This window comes from Paroedura picta, chromosome 3, assembly GCF_049243985.1.
Source record: "Paroedura picta isolate Pp20150507F chromosome 3, Ppicta_v3.0, whole genome shotgun sequence".
In the NCBI taxonomy this organism is placed as follows: domain Eukaryota; kingdom Metazoa; phylum Chordata; class Lepidosauria; order Squamata; family Gekkonidae; genus Paroedura; species Paroedura picta.
Window position 1 is genome coordinate 173,965,781 of NC_135371.1, and position 23,275 is coordinate 173,989,055.

The following is a 23,275-nucleotide window of genomic DNA, read 5'->3' on the forward strand; positions in this document are numbered from 1 at the left end:
GAGGAATGACCATAGGGTAAGATGATGAAGAAGTGTTGGGTTACCTGCACTTTGCACTACCCAAAGGAGTCTCAAAGCAGCCTAGTCGCCTACCCTTTCCCTGTGAAGCAGGTGGAGCCGAGAGAGCTCTGAGAGAACAGTGACTGGGGTCACACAGCTACGTAAATGACGAAGAGTAGGGAAACAAACCCAGCTCTCTAAGTTAGCGGCTGCTGCTCTTAACCACACTGGCTCCCCACCCCAAGCTGGCTCTCTTCCAAAGGAGCCACTTTCTCCAGGGGACGTGGAGCTCAGTTGAAATGCCGGGAGACCGGGAGGTCGGCTACCGTGACCCAAAAGGCCACTTGCAAGACTGCGTGGCGATTAATTATTCATTGTCTTGAATTTTTACATATTATGGGCAAAATTCTCATAGACAAAAACAGACATTTATTTATTTGATTTGTATACCGCCCTTCCATATGGCTCAGGGCGGTATACAACATCAGGGGGCGGGGGTAAGAAAAAGGGGGGTCGAAGCGCCTCGGCGTGGACCGAGAGGCCAGGAAAGGCAAGTTCCGCGGCCTTCCTCCGGAAAGGCCAAACCCCCGTCGAGCCTCCCCCAGGGCAGCCACACGACCTTCCTGGAAAACACGTGCGGGAATTGCCAGACCAGGAACTAAGACCCGCCCGGGCTTCACTTCCGCCCTCACGTCCCCGGAAGAGGCGGGGGCTTGGAGCGTTGGCCTGTCCGGGAGCAACATGTCGGCGGCATTGAGGAGCGTGAAGGTAATGAGCCACGGGGCGATCCAGGGACGTGTGTACGGGGCCCCGGAGGGGACACGCCGGGCTCGCCGCGAAGAGCACGGCATGGGCGAAACTACCGAAGAGGCTGGGATGGGGGGGGGAGTCCCTGGAAGAGTCCAAGGCCCCTGGGAGGGGGAGATCGTTTCATGCCCAGGACAAAGTGGCCGAAAGAAGGACGCGGTTTCTGGGCAGGCGAACTCCCCTTCCCCTCTATGGGCGCTGAGTGAGGCGGCAGGAACCACACCCGTGAACCTTCTCCCCTAGGGTTGTTGGCAGAGCTGCACCGGTTGAATTTTTGCCTGCTCCACCGTTGCTTGAGGCACAGGAGCCCATGCAGGGGCTGGGGAGGCTGCGTCTAAAAAGAATCCTCTTCCAAGAATCCTCTCTCGCCCAGCAGCAGGAGGGGTGGACTTTGCACGGCCGCCTTTGGCTCCTCGGCCAGGCTGCTGCCTGGGGGAGAGCTGTGCCAAACGCATTCAGGTTGCCCTCCAAAGGAGCCCTTTTTTTCTTATTATTTTAAAATTTATTTCCCGCCTCTCCCAGTTCTCCAAGGGAACTGAGCTCTGCAGCCTGGAGAGGAGCTGGAATTCCGGGGGATCTCCAGGCCCCCCCTGGAGGCTGGCATCCCTGACCCTCAGTGGGGTCCCAGGCCACAGAGTCCCCCCCTCCCAAGCAGCCCTTTCCTCCAGGGGAACTGATCTCTGCAGTCTGGAGAGGAGCTGGAATTCCGGGGGATCCCCAGGCCACACCTGGAGGCTGGCATCCCTGACCCTCAGTGGGGTCCAAGGCCACAGAGTCCCCCCTCCCAAACAGCCCTTTCCTCCAGGGGAACTGATATCTGCAGTCTGGAGAGGAGCTGAAATTCCGGGGGATCTCCAGGCCCCACCTGGAGGCTGGCATCCCTGACCCTCCATGTGGGCCTTGAACCTGACTCGGGCAGCAGTCGGTAACCAGTGCAGCTGCCTCAGCACAGGCTGGATGTGGGTCCTCCCTGGTGTCCCTGTGAGGACCCTAGCAGCTGCATTTTGCACCAGCTGTAGTTTCCGGATCAGGCCCAAGGGCCAGCCCGCTTAGAGCGACTTACAGAAACCTATTCTTGGCCTTCACGGTGTCCCTGGACTCTGGCTCTTGTCTGCTGCTGCTGCACAAACACTAAAACAGCCTCTTGTCTTGCTCTTGACCGATAAATCTTCTCGTTCTCTCTTTTCCTCGCAGGGCATGGTCGGCCTGGTGACCGGCGGAGCTTCCGGGCTGGGCCGGGCCACGGCGGAGCGGCTGGTGCAGCAGGGAGGCAGAGCTGTGCTGCTGGACCTGCCGACGTCTGAGGGGGAGACGGTGGCCAAAGCCCTGGGGGAGCATTGCGTCTTTGCTCCGGCTGACGTAGGAGGCTGCGGAGGGAGAAGGGGTCGGGCGGGGTCCTCTGTCCCCGGGAGTAAGATGAAGGGGCTGAGCCACCCAATCTCCTCTGCCTCCCACAGGTGACCTCTGAGTCGGATGTCAAGGCCGCTTTGGCTCTGACGCAGGAGAAGTTCGGACGCTTGGACGTGACCGTGAACTGTGCCGGGGTGGCCGTGGCGTTCAAGACCTACAACATGAAGAGGGACCTCCCCCACACCTTGGAGGACTTCCAGAGAGTCATCAATGTGAGTAGGGTCTCCCACGAGTCACTCGGTCCGGTCTCTTGCTGTGGTTCCAGCTGCTTGCTTGCTTGCTTGCTTGTTTCATTCATTCATTCATTCGATTCATTCGATCTTTATACCGCCCTCCCATACCGCCCAGGGTGGTTTACATGGAAACATTGTGGGCTACATAGAATATGCATTAATCATAGAATCCTAAAATCCTAGAGTTGGAAGGGACCTCCTGGGTCATCTAGTCCAACCCCCTGCTCTGTGCAGGACACTCACAACCCTCTCGCTCACCCACTGTCACCTGCCACCCCCTTTACAGGATCAGCCACTCTGTCAGATGGCTCTCCAGCCTCTGCTTAAAAAAGGTCACCAAAATCATCTCATTGAACAATTCCAATAGAACAACTTTAACAAAGCCCCTAAGGAGGTCAGAAACGTTCAGGTTATTTATTTTATTTATTTATTTTTCAATTTTTATACTGCTGCTCTCGGAAAGTCTCAGAGCGGTTTACAAGTATTCCACAAAACCCCCATAAAAACAGCCCTTATCAACACCACACCTCGTACTCCCCGATTCAGCCCAAGTTCTCTTCCGATGGGCCTTCAAGAAACCTCAGGCCTTCACGAAATCCTGGCTTAAAATGTCTTGTTAGAGTGTTGAACGAGGATCTGTAAAACTTGGGTTCAAGTCCTCACTCTGCTGTGGACCCTTGCTGGTTGACCCAGGGCTGGCCACACACTCTTAGCCTGGCCTACCTCACAGGGCTGTTGTGAAAAAATGGGGCTGACACATATACCCCATTGGTGGACAAGGACAAGAGTGGGTCATCAATAAAGTAATACATTCATAAAGTCAGTGGAGCCAATATTACATTAAATCATATTCTTAGCATTTTGGTCCCTTCGGGGGATCGGTCCTTCTCAAACGCTGGGTTTCCACATCTGTTTCAGGGACGGGTTTCCCCCCTTCAGTGTTGCTTCTGGGCGGGTTCCTCAGATCTGGTGGCAGATTCAGAGCGGCAGCCTCAGATCTGGAGAACCGGGGTTGAGCCCTTCAGCTGGGTGGCCTTGGGTCTGTCCCAGTTCTCTCAGAGCTCTCTCAGCCTCACCTCCCTTCCCAGGGTGCCTGTTTTGGGGAGGGGAAGGCGATTGTAAACCGCTCCGGGACTCCTGGAAGTAAAAAGCAGGGTACAACAAGCCAGGTCTTCTTCTTCCGTGGGGACCTGAGTAGGGTGGACCCAGGGCTGTGAAGACCGTTGGCCTCACCTCTCCGTGCTCTTTAGGTCAACATCGCCGGGACGTTCAACGTCATCCGTCTGGCGGTGGGCCTAATGGGGCGGAATGAGCCCGATGCAGACGGGCACAGAGGAGTGATTGTCAACACAGCCAGCGTGGCAGCTTTCGAGGGCCAGGTGAGTCTCACCAAATTCCCTACCAGCAAACTACAGCGGAGAGCTCTCTTAAACTGGAAAGGGACCTTTGAGTTTCAGGACATGGCAGTATCCTCGAGGAAGTAACCTAGGGATTCCTAGTGTTTTTGAGTCCTTGGGCCCTTTGGGATTCTGGCATGGGGTGGTGGGTCCAGCTCCAAAATGGCTGCCGCTGGAGGCGGAGCCAGCCACAAAATGAGCTTGTGCAACACTTGAACTCTGCAACGCTTAAATTGCCCAGCTATGAAGGCCATATAGGCCGAAATGCACATGGTCTTGTGGCTCAGTGGACGTATTTGTGAGCCGCATACGCGAGATCATCTGTTTTCCACGTGGCGTCCCCAGGGCTTCCTCACGCTCATGTTGACTTGCTGTGTAGTCTGATGTCCAGATTTCATTTTCTTATTTTTTGCCCTTGCGGAAACCGTGTAAGGTGGGTGACCTTGGGCCAGCCACAGTTCTCTTAGGGCTGTTCTGGCAGAGCAGCTAGTTCTCTCAGAGCTCTCTCAGCCCCGCCAACCTCGCAGGGTGTCTGTTCTGCAGAGAGGAAGGGAAGGCGGTTGTGAGCCGCTTGGAGACTCCTTTGAGTAGTGAAAAGCGGGGTGCAAAAGAACTAGCTCTTCTGCTTCTTAAGACGAGGGCCCCTTTTGGTAGTCCGCCGTGCATAACCAGGTGAGGAATGGATGCAGATGTCAGCCTCTGCTACTGTCTGGATGCCTCAGGTTCACTTTGGCGGCTCTCCCAAGAAGACCAGTCGTCAGATCTCTCCCGTGTGTCACCTCAGCGGCGGGAACGTTCCTGGGGGAGTTATTTCTGGCTGCAGGGTTGGCTCTCAATTTAGAAGAGATTTGGCCAGACAGGTGGGGGTCGGGAGCTGGCTGGGCTGCATCTGTCGGGCTAATCCCTGAGCGGCCAGCCGCCCAGCACAGATCTGCAGCCACGAGGCAGAGAGATTTGTAGACCTGGAAATAGCTTGGAGGCAGGCTAAAGCAACCATAAGTAAGGTAAAGGTATCCCCTGTGCAAGCACCGAGTCATGTCTGACCCTTGGGGTGACACCCTCCAGCGTTTTCATGGCAGACTCAGTACGGGGTGGTTTGCCAGTGCCTTCCCCAGTCATTACCGTTTACCCCCCAGCAAGCAAGCTGGGGACTCATTTTACCGACCTCGGAAGGATGGAAGGCTGACTCGACCTTGAGCCGGCTGCTGGGATTGAACTCCCAGCCTCATGGGCAGAGCTTTCAGACTGCATGTCTGCTGCCTTACCACTCTGCGCCACAAGAGGATCTATCCATAAGTAGGGCTGGGGAATATTTGAAGATGTTTGGGGGATGGAGCATTTGGATTCAGAGTTTGGGTAGGGATATGAAAGTAGGAAGCTGCCCTCTACTGAATCAGACCCCAGGCCCATCAATGTCGGTACTGTCTACTCAGGCTAGCAGCAGCTCTCCAAGGTCTAAGTCTTTCCCATCCCACCTGGTCCTTCTAACTGGAGATGCCGGGGATTGAACCTGGGACCTTCTGCCTGCCAAGCAGAGGCTCTGCCACTGAGCCAGGGTCTCAGGCCAAGGTCTTTCCCATCCCCTCCTGCCTGGTCCTTTAACTGGAGATGCCAGGGATTGAACCTGAGACCTCCTGCCTGCCAAGCAGAGGCTCTGCCACTGAGCCAGGGTCTCAGGCCAAGGTCTTTCCCATCCCCTCCTGCCTGGTCCTTTAACTGGAGATGCCAGGGATTGAACCTGAGACCTCCTGCCTGCCAAGCAGAGGCTCTGCCACTGAGCCAGGGTCTCAGGCCAAGGTCTTTCCCATCCCCTCCTTCTAACTGGAGATGCTGGTGATTGAACCACTGAGCCAGGGTCTCAGGCCAAGGTCTTTCCCATCCCCTCCTTCTAACTGGAGATGCTGGTGATTGAAACACTGAGCCAGGGTCTCAGGTGAAGGTCTTTCCCATCCCCTCCTGCCTGGTCCTTTTAACTGGAGATGCTGAGGATTGAACCTGGGACCTTCTGCCTGCCAAGCAGAGACTCTGCCACTGAGCCAGGGTCTCAGGCCAAGGTCTTTCCCATCCCCTCCTTCTAACTGGAGATGCTGATGATTGAACCACTGAGCTAGGGTCTCAGGCCAAGGTCTTTCCCATCCCCTCCTGCCTGGTCCTTCTAACTGGAGATGCTGGGGATTGAACCTGGGACCTTCTGCCTGCCAAGCAGAGGCTCTGCCACTGAGCCAGGGTCTCAGGTCAAGGTCTTTCCCATCCCCTCCTTCCTGGTCCTTCTAACTGGAGATGTCGTGGATTGAACCTGGGACCTTCTGCCTGCCAAGCAGAGGCTCTGCCCCTGAGCCAGGGTCTCAGGTCAAGGTCTTTCCCATCCCCTCCTGCCTGGTCCTTTTAACTGGAGATGCCGGGGATTGAACCTGGGACCTTCTGCCTGCCAAGCAGGGGCTCTGCCACTGAGCCAGGGTCTCAGGTCAAGGTCTTTCCCATCCCCTCCTGCCTGGTCCTTCTAACTGGAGATGTCGTGGATTGAACCTGGGACCTTCTGCCTGCCATGCAGAGGCTCTGACACTGAGCCAGGGTCTCAGGCCAAGGTCTTTCCCATCCCCTCCTGCCTGGTCCTTCTAACTGGAGATGCCGGAGATTGAACCTGGGACCTTCTGCCTGCCATGCAGAGGCTCTGACACTGAGCCAGGGTCTCAGTCCAAGGTCTTTCCCATCCCCTCCTGCCTGCCTGGTCCTTTTAACTGGAGATGCTGGGGATTGAACCTGAGACCTCCTGCCTGCTAAGCAGAGGCTCTGCCACTGAGCCAGGGTCTCAGGCCAAGGTCTTTCCCATCCCCTCCTTCTAACTGGAGATGCTGGTGATTGAACCACTGAGCCAGGGTCTCAGGTGAAGGTCTTTCCCATCCCCTCCTGCCTGGTCCTTTTAACTGGAGATGCCGGGGATTGAACCTGGGACCTCCTGCCTGCCAAGCAGAGGCTCTGCCACTGAGCCAGGGTCTCAGGCCAAGGTCTTTCCCATCCCCTCCTTCTAACTGGAGATGCTGATGATTGAACCACTGAGCCAGGGTCTCAGGCCAAGGTCTTTCCCATCCCCTCCTGCCTGGTCCTTTTAACTGGAGATGCCGGGGATTGAACCTGGGACCTTCTGCCTGCCAAGCAGGGGCTCTGCCACTGAGCCAGGGTCTCAGGTCAAGGTCTTTCCCATCCCCTCCTGCCTGGTCCTTTTAACTGGAGATGTCGTGGATTGAACCTGGGACCTTCTGCCTGCCATGCAGAGGCTCTGACACTGAGCCAGGGTCTCAGTCCAAGGTCTTTCCCATCCCCTCCTGCCTGCCTGGTCCTTTTAACTGGAGATGCTGGGGATTGAACCTGAGACCTCCTGCCTGCTAAGCAGAGGCTCTGCCACTGAGCCAGGGTCTCAGGCCAAGGTCTTTCCCATCCCCTCCTTCTAACTGGAGATGCTGGTGATTGAACCACTGAGCCAGGGTCTCAGGTGAAGGTCTTTCCCATCCCCTCCTGCCTGGTCCTTTTAACTGGAGATGCCGGGGATTGAACCTGGGACCTCCTGCCTGCCAAGCAGAGGCTCTGCCACTGAGCCAGGGTCTCAGGCCAAGGTCTTTCCCATCCCCTCCTTCTAACTGGAGATGCTGATGATTGAACCACTGAGCCAGGGTCTCAGGCCAAGGTCTTTCCCATCCCCTCCTGCCTGGTCCTTTTAACTGGAGATGCCGGGGATTGAACCTGGGACCTCCTGCCTGCCAAGCAGAGGCTCTGCCACTGAGCCAGGGTCTCAGGCCAAGGTCTTTCCCATCCCTTCCTGCCTGATCCTTCTAACTGGAGATGCCGGGGATTGAACCTGGGACCTCCTGCCTGCCAAGCAGAGGCTCTGCCCCTGAGCCAGGGTCTCAGGCCAAGGTCTTTCCCATCCCCTCCTGCCTGGTCCTTCTCACTGGAGATGCTGCTGGGGACTGAACCTGGGACCTTCTGCCTGCCAAGCAGAGGCTCTGCCACTGAGCCAGGGTCTCAGGCCAAGGTCTTTCCCATCCCCTCCTGCCTGGTCCTTTTAACTGGAGATGCCGGGGATTGAACCTGGGACCTCCTGCCTGCCAAGCAGGGGCTCTGCCACTGAGCCAGGGTCTCAGGCCAAGGTCTTTCCCATCCCCTCCTGCCCGGTCCTATTAACTGGAGATGCCGGGGATTGAACCTGGGACCTCCTGCCTGCCAAGCAGGGGCTCTGCCACTGAGCCAGGGTCTCAGGCCAAGGTCTTTCCCATCCCCTCCTGTCTGGTCCTTTTAACTGGAGATGCCAGGGATTGAACCTGGGACCTTCTGCCTGCCAAGCAGAGGCTCTGCCACTGAGCCAGGGTCTCAGGCCAAGGTCTTCCCCATCCCCTCCTGCCTGGTCCTTTTAACTGGAGATGCTGGGGATTGAACCTGGGACCTTCTGCCTGCCAAGCGGAGGCTCTGCCACTGAGCCAGGGTCTCAGGCCAAGGTCTTCCCCATCCCCTCCTGCCTGGTCCTTTTAACTGGAGATGCCAGGGATTGAACCTGGGACCTTCTGCCTGCCAAGCGGAGGCTCTGCCACTGAGCCAGGGTCTCAGGCCAAGGTCTTCCCCATCCCCTCCTGCCTGGTCCTTTTAACTGGAGATGCTGGGGATTGAACCTGGGACCTTCTGCCTGCCAAGCAGAGGCACTGTTTTAGGCTGATAAGGCCTTGTGTGCACAGCCCCCCTGTAACTGCAGAAGTGTGCATGCACACAAAAGTTAATACCTTGAGTTAAACATTGTTAGCCTTAAAGGTGCGCCAGTCTTTGTTCTTCCAAATTGTGGTTATTTAAATCAGTGCAGCCAATCAGATCTCTAGAAACCTTACTCTCCTACTTCCCCCCCCCCCAAAATAGTACGAAACCTGGAAATTTGTTGGGGTGCTCTGGTACTCAGTGAGCACCATGTTGGGGACCCCTGGTGTTCTGCCTTCTTCTTTGCTTATTTTGTGCACTGAGAGCCAGTTTGGTGTAGTGGTGAGGAGTGCGGTCTTCTAATCTGGCATGCCAGGTTCGATTCTGTGCTCCCCCACATGCAGCCAGCTGGGGGACCTTGGGCTTGCCAAAGCACTGATAAAGCCGAGTAGGAATCTCAGGGCTCTCTCAGCCTCACCCATCCCACAGGGTTTCTGTTGTGGGGAGAGGAAAGGGAAGGTGACTGTAAGCCGCTTTGAGCCTCCTTTGGGTAGCGAAAAGCGGCAAATAAGAACCAACTCTTCTTCTTCTGGATCATGTCTCACTCAGCCTGCACGTCGCCTGCAGGACGTCCCGGTGGTTTGGTCTTTGAGGAGCCTGACTGTTCCTTCTCTGTCCCGCAGGTCGGCCAGGCGGCTTACTCTGCTTCCAAGGGTGGCATCGTGGGGATGACCCTGCCCATCGCCCGGGACCTAGCCCCCATGGGGATCCGAGTCGTCACCATCGCCCCAGGTGAGTCTCAGTACCGGGAGAGGGAGGCGAGAGCCAGTTTCGTGTAGCGGTCAGGAGAGCTGAGTTCAAATACCCCCAACTACCATGAAAAGCCTGCTGGGTAACCTAGGGCCAGTGACCTGCTCTTAGCCTGACCTACCTTGCAGGGCCGTTGTGAGGATAAAACAGAGAATGGCGTGAAGTGCTTTCGATCCCCTCCAGAGAGAAACCCAGGATCCATGTCAGGCTCTCTCAAGGAGGAGTTTGTGAAATACTCCGGATTCTTGACGGTCCTGGAGGGGTTTCCTGAATGGAAATTAATTTTTATATGTTTTTAAAATTTGCTAACCCTTTATGCTGATTTGCAACCCCCCCCCCCGGCCAATGATGGGGAGGGGCCTTTGATGGGCGTGTCCACAGCTCTGCTTCCCAGCCATGTTCTCCATGATTGCGCCATTTCTGGGTTTCTCGAAGCCTGGAGAATATTTCGGGGTAAAAAAGTTGAGAAAGGCTGGTCTAAGTCAGGTACAAAAAATAAGGTAGAATCCTGAATGTATGAACCCTTCAGCCTTGGATAGTTGGAGGTCTGCTGCAAGGTGGTGCGTATCCCTTCCTTTGTAGGAAACGGAATATTCTATGCCAGAAACGTAACGTAGTAATTAATGGGCTTATTTTGTGCACCTTATTTATATTTTTGCTGACTGTGACTCTGTGAAATCCCACCAGACGCCCCTAGAAATCAGCAATCGCGCATACCCGTTGGGGCCTGTATTCGAGTTCTAGAAACTTGCCTTCTTTAAAAAAATTAAGCTGAATTGTGCATTTTGGTTCTTTGCTCCTCTGGAAGGGATGGTCTGTGGCTGAGTGGGGGAGTCTCTGCTTGGCAGGCAGAAGGCCCCTGGTTCAATCCCCGGCATCTCCAGTTTAAAACAGCCAAGCAGGAAGTGATGGGAAAGATCACTCCCTGTGATTCTGGAGGGTGGCTGCCGGCCTGAACAGGCAATACTGACCCTGATGGTCTGATTCAGTAGGAAGCAGCTTCATGTTCACACTCAACCCCAGTTCATGAGGACTGCAAAGTGTACAGGATAAAGGGACAGGGACAGCTCTGAATCACTTTGTGTCTCTTCCCCCCCCCCCCCCAGGGCTGTTCGCAACCCCCCTGCTGGCCATGCTTCCCGAAAAGGTACGGACATTCCTGGCCAGGCAGGTGCCCTTCCCGAGCCGCCTGGGGGCCCCGGAGGAGTACGCGCATCTCGTGCAGTGCATCGTGGAGAATCCTATGATCAACGGTGAAGTGATCCGGCTGGACGGAGCAATCCGGATGCAGCCCTGAGTTGGAGGCCCCGGTCGGGAAGAGCCGAAAGTGGCCCGCCGTTACCATCTTGTTCCCCAAGATCTGGTTTTGCCCTCTTCCCCATGTGGGGGGGAGGGGCTCAACAGCAGGACTTTGAACCTGCCCGCGGTTCTGGGCCGCCTGTGCTGTTTCCACCTTGCTGGAAAGGGAGCTGGGAAAGCAAATGATCAACGAATGGAACTTCTAACAAATTAATGATTGTCGCAGTGACCCCCTTCCTCCTGTAGGGGGAGTGTCCTCTGGAAGGTGTGGGCTAGTAGGGTAGGCCCTGCCCCCCTCTTCTGGACCGCCCCTTCTGGCCTACCTCGGGACATCCAAAATGGTGCAATTTAGCAGCAGTGCCTCTTTTGCATCCTCGTAGGAGGGACTCGGTATGTAGCGCGTCGCCTCGAGTTTCTGTGTAGGCAAAGCTTGCGCTTTTTCAGAATAAATGCAAATTAAGTCCCTAGTTGGATTTTTGCTTCCTTGTAGTTTTTTTTTTTTAAGTTTGGGAATGGGCAAGAGTTACGATGAGAGCTGGGCAGCGGGAAACAAATGACAATTCGGAGTCGATGGGACGTTTCGGTTCCAAAGCGTGACGCAGATTCTTCCTTTGGTTTTCCTCTGGTGTGAAGCCCCCCGGCCCAAATCCCGGCAAGCACATGCTTACCCTTTGTAGCTGGGAAGGCCAGAACAGCAGGAGAGCCCTGCTGGATCAGACCAGGGGTCCATCCAGTGCAGCCTCCTGTCTCACCCAGGGGCCAGCCAGTTCCTCTGGAGGGCCAGCAACAGGGCAGAGAGCTGAGGCCTTCCCCTGAGAAGACCCTCAGAAGAGCCCTGCTGGGTCAGGCCAGGGAGGGACCATCTAATCCAGCATCCTGACTCACCCAGGGGCCAACCAATTCCAGTGGAGGGCCAGCAACAGGGCAGAGAGGCCGAGGCCTTCCTAAGGACATCAGGAGAGCCCTGCTGGATCAGACCAGGGGTCCATCCAGTCCAGCCTCCTGTCTCACACAGGGGCCAGCCAGTCCCTCTGCAGGGCCAGCAACAGGGCAGAGAGGCCAAGGCCTTCCTAAGGACACCAGAAGAGCCCTGCTGGGTCAGACCAGGGTCCATCCAGTCCAGCCTCCTGTCTCACACAGGGGCCAGCCAGTTCCTCTGGAGGGCCAACAACAGGGCAGAGAGGCCGAGGCCTTCCTAAGGACATCAGGAGAGCCCTGCTGGATCAGACCAGGGGTCCATCCAGTCCAGCCTCCTGTCTCACCCAGGGGCCAGCCCACTCCTCTGGAAGTAAAGCAGATTGGCCGGGGCCTTCCTGTTGTATCCTGGCTTTGGGATTGGCAGGATTAGTGCCTCTGACTGGGGGGCATTCCCCTCAGCAACCACGGCTGTTAATAGACTTGTGCTCCATGAGTCCATTCAGATCCCTTTTTTCAAGAGGTTTATTCCTGTTGTTTCCACTGCAGCCCCTGGCAGCGAATGCCACATTTCAATCCCTCCCGGTGTCAAGAAATCTTTCCTTACGGCTCTGGCCCGAGTGGTCAGAGGCTGGCTGGGGAGGTTGGAGGAGCTTTTCCCGGTGTGTGAGTGGGGTCCCACCCCAAAGAGACTCCGCCCACCCCTCCAAGGCATTGCTGGACACCATGTGAATGTTCACTGCATTGAATGTTCTATATTGCATCTTCTATATTGCATCTTTGTTCTATATATCGCATCTATGTTCTATATTGCATCTTTGCCTTGGGACTAACTCTGCCGTGGCAGGGAAGGCCTCCCAAAACTGTACCCAGCTTAAAAGCTCCATCCGAAGTCATATGACCCCCAACCTACCCTGCCGTGATATCGTTCGGGGTGGGCATCTCCCAGCCGGCCCTTGCGCCCACCCACCACAGCTCCCGGGAGGCCCCGTCCGTCCGCACAAAAAAGACACAACTCCCTTGGGGGTCAGGGTGGGCTTCTTGGAGCTTTTTTCCGTCAGCGGCTGCTGGTGTTGAACTGCAGGTGGTAGTGGGCGGTGGGGTTGTTGGAGTACACCTCCTTCTCCAGGTAGCGTAAGCTGCAAGGCACAAGACGGAGACAGGTCAGAAGCATCTGAGGCCGTGACTGTGCCAGGGCTCAAGCCCGGCCTGGGTAGACCTAAGAGATCCGAAACGGCTCTTTGAACGTGTGCAGAGAACATGGTATTTACAGGGAGAACGCTGGGGCCCGCATATGACTATTCCAAAAATGAAACAGGGGGGGGGTAACTTTATCACAATAGCCCTCTCCTCATCTGGCTACCTGTGTTCTGCCTGGGACTATCCCAAGATGCACTGGGGCTGAATCTTGAAATCCCAACCTGTTGCAGTTGACTTGCAGAATCACATAGGGCAGGGGATGTCAAACTGTGGGCTCATGGGAATTGTAGTCCGTGGACATCTGGAGAGCCAGCTTGGCCGCCCCTGCCATAGGGGTTCAAGGAAGAGACTTTCAGAGGTGGATTTGCCCCTGCCTGCCTCTGCGTAGCAACCCTGGGCTTCCTTGGTGCTCTCTCACCCAAGGACTAACTGGGGCCAACTTATGAAATCTGACGAGATTGTCCTAGCCTGGCCCTTCAGGTCAAGGCCAGAGTCCAAGAGAGGTGGCTGGTCCTTGCCTGCCTCTGCACAGCCACCCTGGACTTCTTTGTTGGTCTCCCCTCCAAGGACTAACAAGGGCCATCCCTGCTCGGCTTCCAAGGTTAGTGGCTATCCAGTGCTGGAACTCCAAGCAACGTCCTGCTAATTGATGGCGGGCGGGGAGCTCTCGCAGGGGAACTGGAATGGCTCTTGGCGCCCCTTCAAGGTGGCCCAAACTCCTCTGCTTGAGGCAACCCCTCCCTACTTGCCCCGTGGTGGAGCCGGCCCCAGCTCCGTTCTCACTCACTTGGTCTTCTGCGCTTCCGCCAGCTGCCGGTTGTAGCTGTCCAGGCTCTTCCGCAGCTGCAGGCGGAAATCCTGCTCCTGCTCCTCCAGCACCATGGCGGCCCGGGCGGCCAAGTGGCGCTGCTGGTCCCATTCTGCCTCCCACTGCCGCTGTTCTTCCCGCAGTCTCTAGAGGGGGATGAAGAACAGCATGGAAGTGACCTTGGAGAGCTCTGCTCCCACTCTTGTATGGGCTGTAAGATTTGGGGGGGGGGAGGCGGAGGGGGAGCCTTAGCCTAGCCACTATTCTTGCAACCTCCGTGGTACCCCTCCATCCCTTCTCAATGGCATTATTACTACCGCTCTGCTTTACAAGGTATCCTGACTGCATGACTGAAGGTTAGCTGTGGCAGCCATCTTGTGGCTGGTTCCGCCTCCGGTGGCAGCCATTTTGTGGCCGAGCCCACCCTCCTAGGTCAGAATTCCAAAGGTGTCCACAGACTCACAAAGGTTAGGGACTCCTGAACTTGATTCTCATTTAGTCAGGAATGAACAGTTTTAAAAGAGGATTGGGTTAAATTCATGGAGGATGGGTCCACAAAGAGCTACTAGCCCTAGTGGCTGAGGGGAACCTCAACATTCAGAGGCAGTAAACCTCTGAAATCCAGCGCTAGGAGGGAAAATCAGGGGAAGGCTTCGGTTTCTGTGCCCTGTTGTCGGAACTGGTTGGCCAGTACGTGAGACGGGATGCTGGACTGCATGGACCCCTGGTCTGATCCAATAGGGCTCCTCTGACATTCTTATTGGCAGAAGGCCTCAGCCTCCCTGACCTGTTCCTGGTCCTCCAGGGGATCTAATTGGCCCCTGTGTGAGACGGGAGGCTGGACTAGGTGGACCACTGGTCTGATCCAGCAGGGCTCTTCTGAGGTTCATAGGATGCTGGACTAGGGGGCTCTTCTGCTCCTCCCCAGGCCTGCATTCCCAGAAATGCTTTGGGGGCGCCCCCCTTGCATCCTTTCTTTCCCGAGTGGCTCGTTCCCCCTGCTCTGCTTGCCTGGTTCTCTTTGCACTGCTCCTTCTGCTTCTTCCACACGGCCTCCAGTTCCTCGGGGCTCATCCCCTTCCAGCGGTAGGGGACCATCCGGTGCGGCCCGACCCGGCTCTTGGCCACGTCTGGGTTTTCCGTCAGGATGTCGCCGGTGAGGTGGTTGTGGATCTCGGCCTCGTTGTCGTCCTGCTCCCGCCGCTGGGCTAGACGCTGCTTGTCGGCAACCTCTGCGGCCTGGTTCGGGGTGTGGGGGAAGTCGACAAACACAGAGAGAGGATTTAAGGGGCAACAGGAGATTTGCAGATATTTCAGGCCTGACCGACAGCCGGCTCTTCCGGCACCCTTCCTGGGCGTTATTAGCCTGGGTCATCGAAATCTTTTTGAGTCTGTGGCCATGCTGGCGATTCTGACACAGCTTGGGGGGGTGCAGCCATAAAATGGCTGCCAAAGGAGGTCGAGCCAGCCACAAAACAGCTACTGTGGCTTACATTCAGTCATGAGAACGTAACGTACAAACACGGAAGGAAACGTGCAGACTTGGTTATGGTCTGTGAGCAGATCCCTCTTTGCCTCAAAGGGGCACTTCCTTTTACTGATCACTTTGAAAGTACACATAAGCATTAAGCAGCGAAGAAAAAGAAGAAGAGTTGGTTCTTAGATGCCGCTTTTCTCTACCCAAAGGAGTCTCAAAGCGGCTTCCATTCGCCTTCCCTTTCCTCTCCCCACAACAGACACCCTGTGAGGGAGGGGAGGCTGAGAGAGCCCAGAGATTACTGAAGAGGAAGAAGAGTTGGTTCTTATATGCCGCTTTTCTCTCCCTGAAGGAGTCTCAAAGCGGCTTACATTCACCTTCCCTTTCCTCTCCCCACAACAGACCCCCTGTGAGGGAGGGGAGGATGAGAGAGCCCTGATATCACTGCTCACATGGCAAGCCCAAGGTCACCCAGCTGGCTGCATGTGGAGGAGGAGCAGAGAATCGAACCCGGCATGCCAGATTAGAAGTCCACGCTCCTAACCACTACACCAAATGCAATCGCACGTGCCCATATGATTTGACATTTCACATTATTATTATTATTATTATTAATTAGATTTATTTCCCGCCACTCCCCATAGGCTCGTGGCGGGTCACAATAGTCTTATCCCCATTAAAATACCCATTAAAAGGCTTTAAAAACAATCCCAACATGGCGGAAGCTCTCCTTATTCCTATCCCCTGCTATCAGAGCGGCAGGGAGGGTGGGGAGGAGGACTAACTTACTAGGTCCGGGGGCGGGGTGTGGGGGGAATGTTGGAACTCATTCGCTGACCCCGGCCTCAACCAATAACCTGGCGGAAGAGCTCCGTCTTGCAGGCCCTGCGGAAAGCTGGTAAATCTTGCAGGGCCCACAGCTCCGTGTATGTAATGAGTTGGAAGCTCACGGAGCCCTCGAGAAGAGGGGTGAAATTTCCGGCCTTCGCTTGGGATAAGAGTCCTGTGCAGGTCTAGCTCGTTCGCACCTGGGTTTGCCCAACCGTGCAATTATGCGAGATCTGCGTCAGCACTCCTACTCCACCTAAGAGGAGCCATTTTGGATCAGGGCAGTGGCCCCCTCCAATCTGACACTCTTCGCCACCCAGTGGCCCAAACCCAGGGGCTATCAGGAGGTCCCCCAGTGGGGCCAGAACTCCAGAAGCCCTCCCACTGTTGAGCCCCCCCCCCCAGCATCATTAAGACAGAGCATCTCTGCCCCAGTGATAAGAACAACAGTGAAGTCATTTGGGTCAGGCCAATGCCCCCCACCCCCAGTCCGACAAAGTGGCCAAAACCCAGCGGTCATCAGGGAGATCCCAACAGCAGCCAGAATTCCAGGATCCATCATACAGAGTGTTCCATCTGTAAAAGGTAAAGGGTATCCCCTGTGCAAGGACCAAGTCATGTCTGACCCTTGGGGTGACGCCCTCCAGCGTTTTCATGGCAGACTCAGTACGGGGTGGTTTGCCAGTGCCTTCCCCAGTCATTACCGTTTACCCCCCAGCAAGCTGGGTACTCATTTTACCGACCTCGGAAGGATGGAAGGCTGAGTCCACCTTGAGCCGGCTGCTGGGATCGAACTCCCAGCCTCATGGGCAGAGCTTCAGACAGCATGTCGGCTGCTTTACCACCCTGCCCCACAAGAGGCTGTAATTCCATCTGTATCTTGGGCCAAAGCAACATTTTCAAAAATCCACACAGCCAAGTGATCATCTAATGGTCCATCAGAAGCCCCACCTGGCCTGACAGTGCCTACCAGGCAATCAGACAATCACGCCTGACAGACAATCACGCCTGACAGTGCCTACCAGGAGACATGTTGGTGGGCATCACACCACTCCCGGGCACCCTGTTGGGGACCCCTGCCTTAGAGAGTGCCGCAGGTCATACTCCCGAAAGTCAGCTGCGGCAGGGTAACGATACCTGTGCCCGGTTGAAATCCGCTATCGCCATGGCTTTGGCCCTGCGGCATTCGTCCTCCAGGCGCGCCAGCTCCAGGGCCCACAGGTCGAGTTCGATCCGCTTCTTGTCCTCCAAGATATCTACGAGGAGACCACCAGCACTATGGACTGGAACCGAAGACCACGAGCTCATCGCGTTTGGGGGTTCTCCCAGCACAGGCCGGGCAGGGTATGAATGATTCATTCATTCATTCATTCATTCATTCATTCATTCATTCATTCATTCATTCATTCATTCCATTCTCTACAATTCCCATGAGCCCCTGCCAGCATTTGCTGTAGTCCATGGACATCTGGAGGACCACAGGTTGATTACCCTGTCCTACTCAACCTCCTCCCCTGCAAAACCACCAGGGAGCTCTTGAACCCATGGCCGCTCCCTCACCTGCGTATCTGCGGTCCGCCAGGGCCTTTTCCCGCTCCCTCCGCTGCTCCTCCAGGTCCTGTCTGTTCTTCTCCTTCAGGAGTTTCTGCCTGGCGACCCCGTTCAGATTCTCGCCTGCAAAGCGCTGCAGGCTCGCCGGGCCGCAGCGGGGGTCGTCGTCGCTCACGCGGGCCGGCTGCCCCTTGCGTTGCGCCGCGGGGTCGTGGATGTCCCACTCCCGCCGAGTGGAAGGCTGCTGCTTGTGCTGGCGGAACTCTTCCAGTTCCTGGTTGAGCCGCCGTTTCCGCTCCTGCTCCTCTTCCTCCAGCATCTGGGCGATCTTGTCGTATTGGACCCGGTCCGCATCTGGATGGGATGACAACAAGACGGATGTGGTGAGCTCGGCCTGGTCCTAAACGCGAAGCTCACTTCTGAAAGCGGGAAAGGGCAAACGCAAGACGAGGCTGGCGGCTTTGGCGGGGAGAAAGGGAAGTCTTGCCCCGAGTGAAAAACATAAACGTGCAAATTTGGGAAATGTCATGCCCGGCTTTTGCCTCAGTTCTGTAGTTTTTACTTTTGCAGAGTAGTGATTCTGCGGAGAAATGAGTTTGGGCCTGGAGGGGGTGGGAAGGGGAGGGGCCCCGGGTGGGTGTGTCCACAGCTCTGCTTCCCAACCTTATTCTGCATGATTCTGCCACTTCTGGGGTTTCTCAAAGCTTAAGGAATGTTTCTGGGGTTTTGCAATAGTAAAAAAGTTGAGAAAGGCTGCTCTAAGCTAACAGGCCCACATTGACTTCCAACCCTGACATGAGGCCTACACTGCAGGGAGGCTCACGGCTTACCTGTTTCCTTGGCGGTGGCTGTTTCAAGGAGAGCAACCTGCCACCCATAAATCCCACTGGGGGCAAGGACTGGGGTGCCTTTCTTGGACCATGGGGCAGCTGCCATGTTTATTTACATACTGAAAATATTTACTAGCCTTGTGGGTCTGCCAGGCAGCTTACAAGAGAGCTCAAAACTATTGTCAAACAGGCATAAAATAGCCCAACTGAAAAACTCTGCCTGCGTCCACTGAGAAACCATGACTAAACTTAGTCAAAAGCAGGCCTAAAGAAAACAATTTTCAGCTGCCTCCAAAGGAGCAAAAGGAAGGGGGCCACGTGCACCTCCCTAGAGAGACTGCTCCATAATCATGGAGCTACCACCGAAAAGGCCGTTTCCCATGTGCTCATTGGACAAGCTCCGTGATGGGGAACGGTGCTCAAAAGGGTGTGGATCCTGAACCACTGAGTTAAAAAGGTAAAGGTATCCCCTGTGCCAGCACCGAGTCATGTCTGACCCTTGGGGTGACGCCCTCCAGCGTTTTCATGGCAGACTCAATACGGGGTGGTTTGCCAGTGCCTTCCCCAGTCATGACCGTTTACCCCCCAGCAAGCTGGGTCCTCATTTTACCGACCTCGGAAGGATGGAAGGCTGAGTCAACCTTGAGCCGGCTGCTGGAACTGAACTCCCAGCCTTATGGGCAAAGCTTTCAGACGGCTGCCTTACCACTCTGCGCCACAACAGGCTCTTTTGAACCACTGAGTTAGGATCGCTAAATATTCTCTGCCCAAGTGTGTGTGTGTGTGTGTGATCGCCATGGCTTCCCTGCCCCCTGGCCTGGGTGTGTCTGGCATAAAACCACGCAGAGGGAGACGCTCACCGAAAGCTTCATCCCGTCGCTTCTCGGCTTCCTCCCTCAACTTCCGCTCTTCCACCTGCTTTTTCAGCCCTTCCACGTCCACCTTCAAGGGGAACAGCAACCAGGGCGGTGAGCGGCAGCCCAGAGACGGGCCGTTGCAGAAGCACGTTCTTCCCGGCATGGGACTTGGGCCTCTCGCCCTCCCCAACTGCAAAGAACAAGGAGTCCCGGTGGCCCCTTCCAGAGTCCCTTCTGCCTCTTAGCCTTCAAGTGCCACGTTTTAAAAAGCTTGTGTGTGGATATCTTTCAGAGAAATTAAACACTCAAAAAATAATTCAATTAAGCAATACTTAATTCTTTGTAGTTGTATTTACTTGCTGCAAGTACCAGGGATCCTCTAAGCCAGCAGTTCTCAACCGCCCTAATGCAGCAAGACACCTGCGGCAGGGGCAGCGCATGTGCATATGTGCACGTGGGTGCACATGCGCCGCTGCTCCTGCCGTGGCACTGTCGCTGGTGATCGCCATGGCTTCTATGAGCACTGAGGCAGCATAGAGGAGGCCAGCGCCATGCCGCTGTGGCCGTGGCGTTGGCAATCCCTGGAAAGGGCTGAATGACCCCTTGAGGGGTCCCCTTGAGGGGTCATGACCCCCACCTTGAGAACCACTGCTCTAAGCTGTGCGCATGTGAGTGGCCGCCCGTTCAGCCAGGACTGCTCAGCTGCAGCCATGCACTGCCTGTTGCTCATTTTAAGACGACAGCAGTTATGTTTTGCTCAGTGGGTGAACTCAACAGGGCAAAAATTTAGAGGGAACACTGCTGAATACTGGATCTGACGGGGAAAGTGGTGGAAATCGGCACAACCTGATATGTGAATTCTGATGTCTTATTGTTTTATGAAAAAGCACTGATCAACGCGCTGAAGACTCTTAGCCTGGACTCTTAGACGTGCCTTTAAGACAAAACCGCAGATGTTAGGCTGATACACAAAAGTCAGACAGCAAACTTGGAACAAGATTAGATAAGGGTAGGTCACCGTGGTGGTCTGAAGCAACAGAACAAAGTTTGAGTCCAGCCGGGCACCTGCAAGACCAACAAACATATTCAAGGGATAAGCTTTTGTGTACACATCAATAAAGTTTAATTCTGGGGATAAGCACACAAAAGCTTCTACCCAGAATTAAACTTTGTTCATCTTCAGGGTGCCCCTGGACTCAAACTGGGTTCTGCTGCTTCAGACCAACATGGCGACCCTCCTGAATCAAACTGAATTAAGTACCTAAAGGTTAAGATTTTATTCTGTTGCGATCCACCCTGAATCCCAAGAAAGAGGGAGGAAAATAAATGCGATTATAAATGAATAAAATTAAAGAAAATATCAATGTTAAAGGTTCAATTATACAGTCTGTCAAAATAAAAAAAATCTATTTTGCTTAATTATTAGTATGAATATTTTGTATGTTAACAAATGTACAAAATACACGCATTTTATTTCACAAATATTGGCCCTCATAACGACCTCAGTTGTCACTTATAACGTCCGAAGTTGTCCTGTTATTATTTTGATGATCAAGGAAGGCCAGTACCTGTGAGCGAGTGGACAGATAGTGGTGAGTCCCTGCATAGTGCAGGGGGTTGGACTAGATGACCCTGGAGACCCCTTCCAACTCTATGCTTCTATGACTCCTTTGCATAGTTAAGTGGGCTATAAAAAAACAGCTCTTTTTCTTTGATAAATCAGTATTTTAACAAATAAATACATGGATTTTTGTACATTTGTTAATATTTTGTTGACAGCACCAGCAGACTTCTAGCCCAGTGATTCTCAGCCTTCCTAATGCCGGGACCCTTTAATACAGTTCCTCATGTTTGGTGACCCCCAACCATAAAATGATGCCAGTGTTCTTGCACAGAAATTAAACCAAAATTGACCAATGGCATGAAGATGGTATATAAATTGTTTTTTTCCCCCAGGGTTTCTCAGTTCAGTTCTGCCTCTTGTCCCCCCATGCCGATCTCGCCCTGCTGAGACCCCTGTGAAAGGGTCGTTCAAACCCCAAAGGGGTCCCGACCCCCAGGTTGAGAACCACTGGTTCTAGCCTCAATGGCAGCGCAAACTGCTTCCGACAACTTTCTTCACTCTGAGCTGCGTTGAGGGGACGGCGTTGTCAACCAGCCTGGAGAAAAATATGTTTGCTCTTCAGACCGTTGGCTACCCGGTGAGAGAACCCCAGCGGAGATTGCAGCCCGCCCTTCTCCCGAAACAGTGCTCCAGCCCACAGCCTGGCAAGAATTCTTACTCCCATCGTGCGGTAGCGTGCATTGAAGATGCGGCATTGTCTCTCTTTCTCCCGGTTCCTGCGGGCCTCGATCGCAGCCACCTCCGCAGGATCCGCCTGGATGTCCGCTTTGTACATTCTGGCACCTGTAAATATGTCCAAAACAAAAAGGAGCAAATATCCTGACCCAAACCAAAGTCAAGAACCTAAAAAGATCAACACAAGGGAAATAAACATAAACCTATATGGCGTGGAACAGAATTTTAAAACATAGTGGCAGTATTTATTAATCAAATATTTATTAATCAAGGTGGATGTGAGTTCCCGCATTGTGGAAGGGGTTGGACTAGATGACCCTGGGGTTTCCCTTCCAACTGTATGATTCTAATCAAATTCATACATGCATGCATACTAATACCTCCACTGGCCAGATGCGTTTTGGCGTTGCCGCCTTTATCAATGGACAGACATCCAATAACACTAGAATTTGCAAAATATACAAGTGTTGCAATAATTTTTACATCCAGGACATGGACCTGTTGTTGTTGTTAGTTACAAAGTCGTGTCCGACCCATCACGGCCCCCTGGACAATGATCCTCCAGGCCTTCCTGTCCTCTACCATTCCCCAGAGTCCATTTAAGTTTGCACCGACTGCTTCAGTAACTCCATCCAGCCACCTCATTCTCTGTCGTCCCCTTCTTCTTTTGCCCTCGATCGCTCCCAGCATTAGGCTCTTCTCCATGGACCTTTACTGCAGCATACTCTGGATGAAGGTTGGCTATTCATTATGAGACACTTACTGGGCACTGAAGTGGCTTGACTTGACCAGAACCTGTTTTTGAAACATTAGAGGTCTCAAATAATTTTATCCGGCCTTCTGCTCCACAGAATATAGGTCCATCATGTCCTGAATATATCCTCTGATGATGTAAAGGAGTCAGCTGGCTATATAATGTATATTTTATGTATGCTGGTTTTATTTGATGCCTGGTCACTGATAAAGACCATAGAGGAAACCCTCCAAAATAGCCAGGTTTCATTCCTCACTCCTCATCCACATGCATCCGGCTGGGTGACCTTGGGCCAGTCACAGTCCTCTTAGAGCTGTTCTTGTAGAGCAGTTCTCTCTGAGCTCTCTCCGCCCCACCTACCTTCCAGGGTGTCTTTGGCGGGGAGACGAAGGGAAGGTGATTGTACGCCGCTTTGGGACTCCTTTGGATAGTGAGAAGCTGGGTATAAACCCCCCAATTCTTCTTCCAATGCTAATGATTCCAAGTCAGCTGGAATTGTGGGAGATCTCCAGGGCCTGCCTGGAGGGTGGCAAACCCAGGGCTGAGAAATTCCTGGAGCTCTGTAAGCGGGGTTTGTGGAAGGGCAGGATCTGAGTCAGGTATAAATCCACAGACCACCCTCCAAAGCAATTATTTCCTCCAGGGCAACTGGACTCTTTAATGGGGAGACCAGCTGCGATTCCGGGAGATCTCCCGGTCCCACCTGGAGATTGGCAAGCCTATGCAATACGTTTCCCCAGATTCCCCCAACCCCTCATTTTCCTACCCCTCCCTCAAACCCACGGTACCTTTATCCCAGTCCTCTAAGTCTCCCCGCTTTGCTCTGCACCGTCCGAGCTCGCAGTGTTTACCTCCCCGTCTCTATGACAACGGGGCCGTCCATTTCCATCTCCCTCCCCCTTCGGAAAAGAGCCCGTTGGTTCCATCCGTGCCTATGCAAATATGAAAGGCCGCCGGACCTATCACGAGATCGAGCGGCGCCCGCTGGGCGGGACCAACGTAAGGCGTAGCCCATCCCCTGAGTGGCCAGAGGAGTGGGCGGGGCTTTGTATGCAAAACATATCCCGGCCCAGTGCCTATCAGCGGAAGGACAGAGCGGAAATGCCTTTCGGCCGAGAGCGAA

General features: G+C 54.4%; 2 protein-coding genes across 3 annotated transcripts; one reads left to right on the forward strand and one right to left on the reverse strand.

The window, feature by feature from the left end:
• The first annotated feature begins 504 nt into the window (after positions 1-504).
• HSD17B10 (hydroxysteroid 17-beta dehydrogenase 10) lies at positions 505-11,100 on the forward strand. Of its 2 annotated transcripts, none has more exons than XM_077329735.1 (6): positions 505-768; positions 2,002-2,166; positions 2,265-2,429; positions 3,701-3,829; positions 9,208-9,316; positions 10,441-11,100. In XM_077329735.1, exons 1-6 carry the CDS (start codon positions 742-744, stop codon positions 10,629-10,631), a joined length of 786 nt encoding a protein of 261 aa, XP_077185850.1. In that variant the 5' UTR covers positions 505-741; the 3' UTR covers positions 10,632-11,100. The 2 variants fall into 2 exon arrangements, with proteins under 2 accessions (XP_077185850.1, XP_077185851.1); XM_077329736.1 differs by lacking the exon at positions 505-768 and adding an exon at positions 911-1,266.
• Positions 11,101-12,045: 945 nt separating this feature from the next.
• RIBC1 (RIB43A domain with coiled-coils 1) lies at positions 12,046-23,073 on the reverse strand. Its single transcript, XM_077329731.1, has 8 exons — positions 22,941-23,073; positions 21,382-21,506; positions 19,103-19,184; positions 17,422-17,766; positions 16,999-17,117; positions 14,568-14,795; positions 13,536-13,702; positions 12,046-12,687 (listed from the first exon to the last, which is right to left on the reverse strand). The coding sequence occupies exons 2-8, from the start codon at positions 21,496-21,498 to the stop codon at positions 12,606-12,608; spliced, it is 1,140 nt and encodes a 379-aa protein (XP_077185846.1). The 5' UTR covers positions 21,499-21,506; positions 22,941-23,073; the 3' UTR covers positions 12,046-12,605.
• Positions 23,074-23,275: the final 202 nt, after the last annotated feature.

Excerpts from the sequence above, each read along its gene's own strand:
- HSD17B10 (XM_077329735.1), top strand. The coding sequence starts at position 742 with ATGTCGGCGGCATTGAGGAGCGTGAAG. Across the intron at positions 2,430-3,700 it reads ACTTCCAGAGAGTCATCAAT|GTCAACATCGCCGGGACGTT; the intron begins GTGAGTAGGGTC and ends CGTGCTCTTTAG. Across the intron at positions 3,830-9,207 it reads TGGCAGCTTTCGAGGGCCAG|GTCGGCCAGGCGGCTTACTC; the intron begins GTGAGTCTCACC and ends TCTGTCCCGCAG.
- RIBC1 (XM_077329731.1), bottom strand. The coding sequence starts at position 21,498 with ATGTACAAAGCGGACATCCAGGCGGATCCTGCGGAGGTGGCTGCGATC. Across the intron at positions 14,796-16,998 it reads CGGATTTCAACCGGGCACAG|GCCGCAGAGGTTGCCGACAA; the intron begins GTATCGTTACCC and ends ACCCCGAACCAG. Across the intron at positions 13,703-14,567 it reads AGCAGTGCAAAGAGAACCAG|AGACTGCGGGAAGAACAGCG; the intron begins GCAAGCAGAGCA and ends ATCCCCCTCTAG.